Raw genomic sequence first — 14,449 nt, forward strand, 5'->3', positions numbered from 1 at the left:
GAGATTTAGGAATCTATAAATCGTCCCCAAAATTGTGACGATTTAGATATTCTCCTGATGGATGGCGACAATAAACGTAAATGCAATAGAACTATATGACGAGTTATGTGCTTTCCGGGATATTTTTTGAAAGGATAATTAAAATATTCAAAACCCTTTCGATATTCTTAATTTTATTGTGTCCAATAATTTATCTTTCCCTAACTTTTCAATTGCTTTATGAATACTATTAACCTTACCTGTTAGTGTAGCGAGTGGTGAACGTTCCTTTTCCAAGTTGAAATTGATTGAAACCTACTTTAAAACAAGTATGTCACAAAAAAGGCTTGTTAGTTTGGTGTTAATAGCTATTGAAAATGATGTATGTGCGGAATTAGACATTAAGACCATTATTTCTAATTTGGTGAATATGAAATCAAGAACCCTACAATTTTAATAAAAAAATTTCAAGTATATTTATGTAATTTAATTTATTTTCTGTTATTCTCTAAAGATTTTATTTTTTGAATACTTATATTAATATTAATAAAATGTTCTAATTATTATTTCTGAATTCTTTTCTTATTTTCTCATCTATCTTGAGTTTCTTTTATTTTCCTAAAAGATAGTTCCACTTATAAAAATTATTAAAATATTTTTACAACTTACTGAGAATTTAGTAAAATGCAAGAATTTTTTAAACTTTAGTTCAAATAAATTTTGACTTTAATTAAAATTCATTTTAATTTTGTTAGTGATTCGAGTCAGTGAGAAGGCTATAATCCCTGTATCATTATATTCAACGATTAAAGTGAAGTGGCTTTAACTTTTGAGAATAACTTTCGAGAATTTTTTTTTGAATATTAGGGTTTTTAATGATTATCCTGCCTAGTCAACACCCCCGGTTCATTACATTTAGCGAACCAACATGTGGCTGTTCTGTCAAAATTTATTTAAGAAATTTCAAATAATTTAAGTTTTTATTATCGTAAAAGAACCACACCCGCCTGGATCATTACAGGGGTGCTTAGATAGACATTGCATGCGGGTGGCAAAGACCCTAGCGCCGGCTCTGACTACATGCACTCACCAAGAGGCAAGCTTTTTCACTCACTCACTGCTCTATGAGGATAAACTCTATCTTCCCATGTTTCTTAACTGCATACAAACTCAACTTCCATGGATGCCCCTTATCCTCCCTCTCTCTACCTTTCATATAATGAAAAATTTCCTAATAATTTATAGGTTTCTGTTATAACTCAGCCATAACATCATTATAAGGGCAGATTACTCATACATAACCTCCATTTACTAAACCCATGCCATCCCTTGCAAGGTATAGCTTGTTTGTCAATCCATTTCTATATGTGAGTTCTCACTAACTTCTTTAAAATCTTCACTATAACATCAGAGATACTTATTGGCTGGCAGTTAGACGCATCAATTTATGCACCACCCTTGTACAACAGGACTTATAATACTATTCCTGTGGAATCTTTCCTTAGATAAGACTCAAATTATACAACTGGGTCAAGGACCCAACCAGAGTACAAGGACCAGGTTGTGGTAACGTCTGCCAGGTTTAAACGCAGCCTATCCATTGGGTACAATAGTTTCTATTTTTGTAGAAATCCTAGAGAGGATAATCTTTTCAGATTTTTATCCTACAGGGATAAAAATCCTCGCTCCAGCTCTCTTCGATCTGTACAAAAGTGACATCCCTTCATCAGCCAGTCGAAAGTATTTATGTTGATGACATAGCAATTCTCTTCCCTCCTCAAGACAATACCTTCCAAGGCCTTGAGGAAACACTGAGGAAAGATTTGAACTTACTGCAAAACTACTTTGAAAGTTGCAGACTATCACCTAATCCCAGCAAAACTGTTATTTCAGCTTTCCACCTAATTACCTATGATACACACAGAAAATTGAAAATAAACTTCTGTAATAGGACTCTAATCCATGAAAGTAATCCTTGTACTTTGGCATCACACTTGATTGCAGCCAGGCATACATCATTAACAAGCTCACAGGCACAACTTGAGATTGTAATGCTTCAGCTTTTAGAACAACAGCCTTGCCTTTAGTTTTCCCATTGGCAGAGTATTGCTTGCCAGTTTGGAGCCAAGATCACCGCATGACTATTGCAGACACACAGCTCAACATAATAAGAACCATCTCTGGTAGCTTATGATCTACTCCTCTCCCATGGTTGCCTGCTCTTTTGCTCATCACTCCTCCATGCTTCAGAAGTGAAGAAGCATAGAGCACCATGAAATTTCCCACAGATTTGGAACTGGACAGGGTGCTGTGCCCACTTACTGCCTCTGTGGGGAATTTCACAGTCATCCTTTTGCATGTGTGACTGTGCAGACTATGCATGTTATCATTGATGACCACCCTGCACAGACTCCTTCCCTGGAGCCCCCAGGAACTTACATTTACTGCGAATAGTGCCATTGATTGGTTAACCAAACTGTCAATCTATATATATATATATATATATATATATTTATTTATTTAGTTTTGCTCATTAATTTCTTGCATTTTTACCCATATTTAAACTCACTACTGCACTGAGCTTATTTCTGTTATTGCTTTTAAATGCAATCTATAGTGATGTTCATTTTGTTGTGTTAGATAAGCATTCTGTATAGTTTTATGTGTTGCTTTCCTCTGATTGTTGAAGCCTTTTAAGGCAGTGACTAGATTAGCCAATTGCTTGCTTGTTTTTTTTTTTTCATTTTTTTTTATTTTTTAAAATGGAAACGGAATCTATAGATTTCAACCTAATAAAAGCCTGACTTTTAGCCAGATTGAGCATTTTCTATAAAATTTTGCAGAAATAAATACTCAAAACATTCTTAAGATATATGCATTTGCAAAATAATGGCTTTGCTACAGAGCTTAATACTTTTCTTTCAAAAATTATTTCATGGAAATAAATTTTGAAATTATTTGATTGGAAAGTTGTTAGCCCATCTTCCTTAAAATCAGAGATCTGGCCTTTTTATATTTTCCCCGTGCCTTCCACAGTTTTGCATCATCAGCAAACAACTAAATACCCACTTCCCTTAAAATCTTTGTTTTTATTATTTACATACAGATCAAGAAATAGTGGCCCTAGTACAAAACCCTCAGGCACTCCACTAGTCATACTCATTCTCACAGATTCCACTCCACCATATACTACTCTTTGCCATTTGTCCCCATCCATACAGCCAGCTATCATATTCATTCCCATTTGCTCCAACTTTTGTAATAGTTTTTCATGCAATATTCTGTCAAATTCCTTTGCAAAGGCAGGCAGTATCATGGTATAGCCATTTCCTTTATTTATGAAATGTGAAGAAAGTACTAAGGGACTATCTTTTACAAAGCCATGCTGCTTCTATAGAGTATCACATTCCTATCCACCCACTGCTGGAGTTTACCTTTAACCAACATTTCCGATACTTTAACCACAACTCCTGCACCTATTTTGTTTATGTATGTGGTCGCTTGGTGTATAGTACACTAATCACATATTTTGTTCAATAATCTTTGCAATTTAAATTAGAGTAATTTATAAAACTATTTTATATTTATTTATTCCATTTAATTCATGGCTACAGCAGTGGTTTTCAAATAATATAAATTCTTTATTAAATATAAATAAATAAATACATACATTTTTAAATTAAAAATAACAGTTTTTTATGTACAAATTTCTCTAATTTCTAATTTAATTTATCTGCATTCACACAGAGTCCACATATAAACAACTGTATTGAAGAAAACATTGAAATCAATAAAAAGATTGAAGAAAGTAACAATTTTAGGATCATTATTAATTGTTTCGAACAAGGGTCTGGTCCATTATGTATACAGTACCAACCATATATGGTCATCATCACAATTCATTTTCCAACTGGATTAGAATACTGGGAATGGAGATGCTGAGGAGAACAGAGTCATAGTCTGGTGCAAGTGACGAAAGAAGCACAACTCCTGTTTCTATCAGTATACTCTGTTTACCTCAGTAATATCTGTCAAGGCATGCTTGATATAGTTGCTTGGGTAGGGCTGCCCTTAGCTTTTCAGAAGTCCTTTTTTTTGTGAGGATTTGGTTTTTGAATATATCACCAAGTTCATGGCTGTTGATCATTTCTTAGAAGAATTAAACTAACATTTGATGGTTCTTCTTAACATTGATGTCAGTCCACTGTTGGGTGTTGAATGCAGTTAAAATCACCTTTAAGTACAATATGGTCATTGTTAGCATTTCCAAATTGACTTTGGATGAAGTCCAGAACTCTCTCTCTCTCTCTCTCTATATATATATATATATATATACAGAATGAATTAGCAGACAATGATGACGATAAAGAATTCAAAGAAAAAAAAGTTAAACATGAAGAGGCAATTTACAGTTTTAATGTGTGTATAGAATGGGCTAATCAGAATGATACACCATTCCACAAAGTTTTATTGCTAATGCAGCTCTGAGAAGAAGCATTCAAAAAAAGTTTAGCTTCCAAGACGCGAAAGAAAATCGGTGACTTTTTTTACAGAGAAATTAAAAAAAAAACTTTTTTGCGTTATTTTGTGAAACTTTGTGATATTTTGTGAAAGTTTTGTGTGTTGTATAGAAGAAAGTGATATTTTTTACACAAATTAAGTTAGTTATGTACTGAACTATGCAATTTTATTAAATCAAACTCAACAATAAAGATATGTACAAACTAAATTTTTTACTAAAATAAACTTATATTACTTTTTATGTTTTACATTACAGTACAGTAGCTTTTTTTTTTCTACGAGTTACTTCATTTATTTCCAGAATTAAATTGATGTACCATTAGAATCAGATTATTTTTGTCTTAAACGCTAGTTATTGTTGTCTCTTGGGCGAAAATTCACTAATCCAAATGAGCACAGTTTTTATTCGTTTGGATTAGCGAAATACTATTGTGTGTGTATATATATATATATATACACACACACACACACACACACACACACACACACACACACACACATACATACACACACTCATTAGGTGGATAAAGGCGACAGGGATTTGTAGATTCAATCAACTTTTGTCATGGATACAAACCGTAACTCTTGATCCATGCATATATATTGTTGGACAGTGGTGAAAGTCATATGGCCAGTACTTCTGCTGAGTGGAAGATTCTATATGGAATGAACATTGGTTTCTTACAGCATAACTAATTCTGGACAATGGGCAAGTATATGCTGTAGACTAGTTTGTTTTGCAGTTGTGTAGTACACCCTGTGGCATTTAGTGGTAGAATGCTTGTTGGAGTTCTCATGGTATTGCTGGCTTATTATGGGTAATTTGGAGGGAGTCGTGGAGGCTTATGGGCAGTTATGCTATCACTGAGATTCAAGGCTTTCAATTAGGTAGTAAATCCTTTTTCCTGAAATTGACATTTTTCCTACCTATTTTTCTGGCCAGAAGATTTCTCAACTGTGCTAGTGAGTTACCAGACTACTGATGTCCATATTGTAGTCATATGCTGCATGCAGTTTTTGTGAGAGCCTCAGACTCTCCTGAGTAAGCTGTGAAGCTGCTCAGCAATAGTGGTTCTTCTGTATGTGGGAGACAGCAGACAGCATTACTGATTCCTTCTCCTTACTTGAGTGTTTGAGAATTTCAAATTCCTCAAACCCCCCCCCCCTCTCTCTCTCTGCTAGCTGTTGGAATGGATCTAGCATGCTTGAAAGATGTTTCTGTGGTGCAAATGCAGGTCTTCCAGTGCAGTTCATTAGTGTATTTACTCCTGCCAACAGGATGCAATTGTTCATTCATTAGATCTGCAGATAACAGTGACTGCAAGATCATCTATGCTCTCCATCTCTTTTGCCAAAGGGAGGGGGGGAAAAAACAGAACAAAAAAAAATGCTGAAATTGCATTCATGCCATTTATTGAGTGTTTCTTAAACCACCAACAAGTTAGAGACTTCAAACTGCCTCTTGTGTTTTATTTCACTGACATATCTCTTCCAAAAGACTTCCAGAACATTCCGTATGCTGTAAAATCTCAGCCAAAATCTCACAGCACTAATACTACTTCTTAATTTAGCATACTATTTTTATTGTTACAGATTTGGTATAGTAAGAATTGATTGCTAAGTGGCAAGGTAAATTAGTATACACATAAAATGTTTTTGCATTTAAAATACTTGCATGGATATTGTTGCAATATTAGAAGTTTAATTAATTCCAAAAGTACAGTTACATATGTACCTTTCTGTAATGTTATTTATTATGTAGAAGTATAAGATTAATTTGTAAATAAATTTAAAGGTTGAATAATTTTATTATTCTAGCACCTCCTGCCATAACTCTCCAGCCAGTGAGTGTCTTAGTAGATGAGGGTGAAATTGCAAGTCTGACATGTGATTATAATGGCTCACCCTTTCCTGTAACATCAGTAAAATGGATGAAGAATGATAAATATGTAAAAGAAACAGGAGCACATTTTCTTGTTCATCAACACAATGGAACACTAATAGTCAAGAATGTAATGCTCTCTGATTCTGGAGAATATATGTGTGAAATCACAACTACTGGATTTCCTTCTGTGCGTTCAGAAAGAGCTTCTTTGATTGTTAAAGGTAAGTTAATTTTAAGTAAATGAGTTTTAAGAGACACTTGTGACACAGAAAAAAAATGAATGAATGCATAGATACAAGAAAGTTTTATTAATAATGTATTATAACCAAATATTTTGATTTCATCAATTCAGATTTGTAGATTATCCTCTGTAAATTGATAGGCTGACCTGTTGGCCGAGTGTTTAGCGTGTCTGCTCTCCAGCCAAGAGGCTGCGTGTTCAAATCCGGCCATGAGCATAGATGTGTTAATAATTAGAGATTTTTATATTTAGATTTTTATCATAATATTAATCCTACCTATAGAGATGATCTCTGTTCAACACTTATTTTTTTACTATTTCCAAGTGTACCTATATAGTATTATATGCACAAGGGTTCACTCCAATTGGTGCAATGACCTTAACTCTTTCTTTCAGAATCCAAATAATCACTGACTCAAGACCCAAATACAAAATAAACACATTTAATAAAACAAAAACAATATATATACACTTTAAACAAATTTTACATAACTATAACTAACTACAGAATTAATTGGATCCAAGGCCTTTTAAAAATAAACTTACACTTAAGACTAGACTAAACACTTTGTTTCGCAATGACAAAATGTTCATAGCTAGTTTCTTTCTCTGCCAAGGCCCTTTTCCGAAGATATATGACTTTATTCTTCATTTTCATAGGATCCTTTATCATCACTTATGTAGCACACATTAATTCTTCCTAACTCAATTCTGTCTCTTTTTGGTAGAAATAATAGTTAGATCCGGCGTCCTGAATACAGATGAAACTTCCTAATCAGAGTTTTCTCGAACATTCCTTTAGAACGTAAATAGCAATTTCTTCTTTTATTCACTAATGCTTATTGACAGAGTTAACTCTTCCATTTAAAAAAACTTACAGTTCTACAATTCCCTTTTTGGAATCTACTATAAATCTTCCAATTAGCGTTTCCTTGAATATTCCTTTTAAAATGATCTATAGCAATATTCCCCTTTATTTATCAATACTTATTCCACATTAAAACTTCATAGTTCCACGATTCCATTTTTCGGAATATACTATTAATTTTCTTCCAACCGTCACATAAATAAAACTCAATTTCCTCTGAATCTAAATGTCTGCTGGCCTGTGTTCTAATTTCTTTCCAAATGCTCTGTTTTTCTCTTCATTACTATGATACCGAATGCTTTCTGTCAGCTGTCAATCACACATCAAACTTCTCGGCGAGCATACGCACTCCATGAAAGTGGCAAGCAAGAAACTAAATATAATGGCTGACACGGTGTCTCCGTTAGCGACAAGAGAATGTCTTCATAAAACACAAAACTTAATATTTTAAATTACAATAAATTTGTTTAAAGTAACACAACTATTCAAATCCGGTAAGTACATAAAATTTTTAAATCCTTTACATATCACTTTGACAAAATAATTTCAATAACGGGCACATCGCAAGTGCCGACAATGCGTGTTATGAAACTAAACTAATAAACATACCAACATAAACAATACGCAAAAATATTTCGAATTTTAAATTATGATTATTTTTATGAGGCTGCGGGTTCGAATCCGGCCATGGGCATGGATGTTTGTGATTGTCCTACAAACTTTGTGTGGAAAGGGAATCTGCAACCCTACCACTTATTCTAGCAAAAGACATCATTGCCAAAACCATGTGAGGTACGGCAGTGACCGTACAGTGTCTACGGACGTCAAATGTGAAGAAAAAAAAAGAAATTGATAGTTCAAAAAAGGTAGAACAACAACAATGGCTTTCAAAAGTGCAACATGCTAGAGTGGTATAGTTTATATATATATATATGTTTAAGGATCAGACTTTCTCACATTTTTGGTTAAGGAAGCATTGGCTCTGGGTTCAGTATTTTTGTCATATATAAGTATCCACCTTATTTATTAAACTATACCACTCTAGCACATGGCTCATATCTCTTTTGAATCCATTGTTGTTATTTTGTCTTTTTTGAATTGTCAGTTCACTGGGGAAGATCTATAAGATTCAGATTGAAATTGGTTATACACTTTATTATAAATTTTCTTGTGCCAATGTCTTCATATATTTTTTGTTTGTTTGTTTGTTTTCGAATTATTTTGTCAACTGATTTCTTTAAGCATAATAAATAAAGTTTATTATAAAAAATTTTTTATTAGTTTATTAAAGTTTATTATAAAAAAATTATAATAAAGTATATAATAAAGTTATACACTTTATTATAAATTTTCTTGTGCCAATGTCTTCATATATTTTTTTGTTTGTTTTTGAATTATTTTATCAACTGATTTCTTTAAGCATTTACAGCTTTTATATGTCCATATGGAGGAAACTATTTTATTCAAATGCTGTTTAACAGACTGTAGTCGATTAGTGTGCTGGATTGGAGACTGGCTGTCTAATAGGTATCAGTGAGTTATGCATGTAGAGCAATATCCCAAAAGAAGAAAGTTACTAGGTGTACTCCAAGGGTCTATTTTGAGAACATTGCAGTTCAACTTGTACATTCATGATATTTGGAAAGGTTTGAATAGTTATATGCAGTAGTTTGTAGATGATGGAGAACTATGATGTGTAGAACAGAAGTTCTGGTTTTGTAAGAGGACTCAAATAGGATGGATGAATGGACAAGTAAGTGGAGTTACTAGTTCCATACTGCAAAATGTAAGATTTTAAAATTTGGGAAGCAAACATGAGATGCAGAGCATACAATTTGGGGATTTCATAGAAAAGGTGAAGGAGATAAGAGATCTCAGGGTAATGGTCCTTAGGGACACATTACTAAAATCGTGAGGACAGCACAATAATTAAAAAATTGGCAATGACATGGAGGACACTGACATATACATAATATCATCATACATAATATTTACAATATATATATATGTGTGCACAAATGCACATAGGTTACTTATACATAATTTTTTTTAAAAATAATAATAAGTTTTTTTTTTGCTTACAATTACATATACAATGGTACCTTGGTTTGCTAGCATAATTTGTTTCTGAAAACATGCTTGTAATCCAAAGCACTCATATATCAAAGCGAATTTCCCCATAAGAAATAATGGAAACTCAGATGATTCGTTCCAAAATTCAAAAATATTCATATAAAAATTATTAATACAAAATACATATACCTTCGTATACCTTATATATGTATATCTTTTTATATTTTTATTATTTAAATGTAATATACATAAAGTAATCGAATTTATTAATTACATTACAATTATATATTACAGTAATTGTATTGGGTAGGACGACTTTCATTGTCACTAACGGAATCACTGCTATCTGTTGACTCTTTTTCTTTTTGTGCAACTTGAACAAGGAACCTATCCAATGACACTTGCTTTTTATACTTTTTTTTTCTTTCAAATCCAAGTTGAATCTATTGATAATCCATTTGCAGATGTTAAGAGCTTTGGTGAAGACAGAGAAGAATCAGGTAGTTTGTTTATAGCCAGCTGTTTATGCTTCACTTTTATGCTGCCATGGTGAACTTGTTGGTGAGCCGAGGAGATCTGCTAAAGACAACATAAAATGAGCAAGTTCATCTCTCATGCCATTCAGAATGGTGACATTCCTTATAATCTGAACAGTTAATAGGAAGATCCAGTGTAGGATTTTAATTTAAATACTATTGATAATTATATAAACATAATTTTTATGTTTATATAATTATTGATAATTATATAATCAATATGACTTGATTATATATGATCAATAGTTATATTGATAATGATAATCAATATAACTATTGATAATTTATATAAACATAATTTTGGCTATAAGAAATATAGCCAAAATTAAATTCAGAATGAATAGTACTGTGATTATGGAAACATAACATCCATTTTAAGTATAACCAAGCAGTTAATATTTATTTCTTTATTTAATAATAAAATTACTAATGATCAATTTCATTTATTTGTTTAATTTTTTATGTAGAAAGACTAAAGTTTGTTCCTCCACCTGTAAGTAAGAAATTAGAACTTGGCTCTCATACAAAAATCTATTGTAAGGCTAGAGGTGCTGTAAAACCAGTTGTGAGATGGATTAAGGAAGGACACCCATTTTTTGAGTGGCCTTCACATATTCAAGATGAAAACGGTACTTTGCATTTTAATGGAGTAAAAAATGAAGATGTTGGAAAATATACATGTATAGCTACAAGTTCTCAGGGAATCATCAATGCCACTATACATGTAGATGTTATTGGTAAGCATGGCATTTTTTATTGGTGTTACAAATTATCAAAGTGCTTTTTGTTATGACCTAGTAAGGAACATTTTTTTTTTACTTCAAAAAATTTTTTTTATAAAAAAAAGTAAAATAATATGCTACTCCTGTGCTACTTAATTTCTAAGGAAAATCAGTATCTGGAATATCTTGGAACACAAATGGTATACATATAAAAGTAATATTTAGAAAACAAAACTAGTTAACAAAAATGCTGTATACTAATAAATAGAAACCCAAAAACTCCAAAATATACCTAAATGTAAAATCCTTGGAGGGAAAAAAAAAATTAGTAATCACAATAAAATTTCATTAGTACTAAAAGTGCCTGAAAGTATCTTCAGGACTGTCCTGAAGATTCTTTCAGGTGCAAACTTTGTTCGCTCACACTTGGATAAAGGATTAAACTAAATTTATTATAGTCTAACCAAGTGAAAAATAAACTTTCAACTGTAAATGTCTACTTTCCTCTTGGTAATTTAGACTATAATATTACTTGTCTACTCTTCCTTTTCTATGATACTCTTTACCCATCTAGTCTCATTATCATGTCCTTTGACATTACAAGGATGTCAGATGAAATGACCTCTGACTGCTGTTTCCCCTGATTCCTGGAATAAGGGTAACCTATAGCCACAGCATCATTCTAAAGAAAATGCACCATAACAAATCATCCCTAACAAATTTTTCCTGAGGTCTCTAGAACTGACTTCGCATTAGTGAAAGTCAACTGTATAGATATAGATCCATTGGGTAAAGAACACTGACTTTAGCACAAACTTATTGAAGGCCTGAAAGTGATTTGAAAAGGTTTCATGTTTAATCTCTAGAGTAGTGTTCCAGAATATGTAAAAAATGAATAAATAAAGTAATAAAATTAAATATTTAAAAACATAAAAATAATTAAAAAACTTTACCCCACACATGGTACTGACGTTCTGTAGGTTTACAGCCTTTTGTGGATAGAAGCCACATAAAAAAAAATCTTTAGGATCTTAAACAATTATTGCTATTACAAAAAAAGGACTTAAAACGTGGTAATATACCATAGTAAATTGAAAATGCTAATTTCTTATATAATTAAGAAAGCAATTGATTCTACCTAAAAATTATACCTAAAGTTTTGCTCTAACACGGTAGTTGTCTCCATAATTTTTCATAATGCACTAAAAATTATACCTTTAGATATATAGTACACATTATAGTCTGTTAAACTTCCCTCAAGCGATCTCCTTAATCAAGAAAAAATATCTATGAAGTCACTAAAAAGCTAATAAAGAACAACATTAAAAGACTTGAGAATTATTAGAATTTGATATTACAAGGTTAAAGAAGTTAATTTGATTAAAGAAGTCCATACAGATAACATCATATGCAGCCAATCATGGAGGGTATTGACAGCCCAGATGATTACATAATCAAGAAACTAAGGAAAATTGAAGGATTTGAAAGTTCTTTTTCCATTTTGTATCAAGAACACACATTAGAGACCTCACACTTGATATGAAAGATATTTTATAATAGGTTACTGAAACCTATGTTTCAGTAACCTATGTTTAATACCTTTTACAGCTTTCCTTCTTGTTTAATATAATTTTATTTTTACTCTTTTTCACCAGATGTCAAGTTATAGTTTGTCAAGTTTATTCAAATGCATTAATAATTTGTCAGATCTGTTGTGGGCTGTGTACTTTTGTTTCATTACTCATGCTTACCATGATAGAAGCAGTTTTAATTTAAATAAAGTCATTTTGTTGTTTTCCATCAAACTATCTAACATGCAAGTAAAACTCTTAAGTGAGAAAGGATGGCTTTCATTATGTATATTTTAATTCTGTTTTGGGCTAAATCCCCATGCTGGGATTATTATATAATCTTATGAATATAATCCAGCTTTTATTTTAAACATAAAATGTTAAATAAAATAAAGTGATAGCCATCCACCATTGCATTTATGAATGGAAGTGCATACAACTTTCAGTGAGTTACCTTAGTATCACATTAAATTAAACATATTTGGTCATTTGAAAATTAAACATACAAACTTATTGTGTTAATACTGACCATATTGTAATGCATACAAACATCTTACATTCTTTGCCTACCAGTTTCGCTAGCAAACTGGTAGGCAAAGAATGTAAGATGTTTGTACGTCTGTCACGTTCGCGTGACAGACGTACAAACTAGTAGCTAAGTAACCTTAGCTACTAGATTGTTTACAACGTTTTTATGTTCCTTTCAATTTGCATTTACTAGTTTTTTTATGCTTTTCCATCAACGCCTTGAAAAAGCTGGACAGTTTGCTAGCGAAACTGGTAGGCAAAGAATGTAAGATGTTTGTGCGCATTACAATATAGTCAGCATTCAAACAATAAGTTTGTATGTTTAGTATCACATTATCAATGTAATATCAAACCAAATCATGCCAATTGCCATTTGCTCTTTCTGATTACTAAATCAGGCCATACCTTTTAAAATCAAAGTAAAAGCTTGACATAAGGGTATTTCAAAATGAACTGAATACTTTCAAATATTTATTGCTTAGTGACTGAGCCTCCATAGCTCAGTCAATATAGACGAACCCTTTGGTTGGAAAGATCTGGGTTTGATTCCGGTCAGTGACGTGAAGAACCTTTATCTGGTCTCTTTCAAATGAAAGGTGAGTTAGCCATCTCATATAGAGGTATGTGGGGGGGGGTCACCCAGAAATTCGGGTTTTTTGTTCCCCAGAACAGGCAAACTGGCCCTGTGAACACACGCATCTACAGACATAGGACACACTGAGAGGTATGGGACTAACCACCTTATCCTCGAGTTATGGTTGCAAAGTGTCCAAGAATTAGTTGGAGGATCATGGGTGCTAAAGTGCCTGTTAGGACCACTGGTGATGATTATGATTGCTTAGTAACTAGGTTTCACAGAAACGTAATCTTAAACTGATTTGTGAAGAAACTATCACATTTATTGTTATAATCTTAGAAATGCTCAATATACTACATGTTCTTATGAAATCTAGTTAAGTAATAAATGTTTGGAGTGGTAAAAGTGCTCAGTTCCTTTTGAAACACCCTATATTCTCAGATCATAGGATTTCAAATATAACAGGTATTATACATGTATATGAAATTGATTTTAATTTGATTAATTTTCTGCTTACTTTTCACTTTCTTTAACTATATTCACAGAAAAAAATACAGAATAGCATTCTCAATTATGTTGTCTATTCTTATGTTAATGAATATTTTCAGTAATGCCCAAGTTTACAATAAAACCAGTGGATACAGATGCATATGAAGGATATCCAACAATGCTTCATTGTAAATCAGCAGGAGATCCCATTCCCACTATTCAGTGGGACAAGAATAATGTGCTGAATGGTTTTGATCAGAAGCGCTTTCAAGTTCTCCATAATGGAACTCTTTATGTTTCAGAAGTCCATATGGATGATGATGGAAAATATGGCTGCACTGCTGGAAACAGCGGAGGATTCAAGAGAGCAGAAGTTAGTTTGACAGTAAGAAGTAAGTTTTGACTTTTATTTAGCAGTTACTTAATTTTCTTACACTCAGGATTATTCTAAAATTCATC

At 32.4% G+C, this 14,449-nt stretch overlaps 1 protein-coding gene across 1 annotated transcript in view; it reads left to right on the forward strand.

Annotated features, from left to right (window-relative positions):
* LOC150102426 (inactive tyrosine-protein kinase 7-like) overlaps positions 1–14,449 on the forward strand; it is a 188,232-nt gene that overhangs the window by 144,856 nt on the left and 28,927 nt on the right. The window contains exons 7-9 of the mRNA XM_090398809.1: positions 6,319–6,606; positions 10,571–10,840; positions 14,110–14,382. Coding sequence (XP_090254935.1) covers positions 6,319–6,606; positions 10,571–10,840; positions 14,110–14,382 — 831 coding nt within the window. The remainder of the gene's footprint in view (positions 1–6,318; positions 6,607–10,570; positions 10,841–14,109; positions 14,383–14,449) is intronic.

This window comes from Typopeltis vanoorti, chromosome 10, assembly GCF_054136105.1.
Source record: "Typopeltis vanoorti isolate ZY-2024b chromosome 10, IOZ_Tvanoo_1.0, whole genome shotgun sequence".
NCBI classification, from domain to species: domain Eukaryota; kingdom Metazoa; phylum Arthropoda; class Arachnida; order Uropygi; family Thelyphonidae; genus Typopeltis; species Typopeltis vanoorti.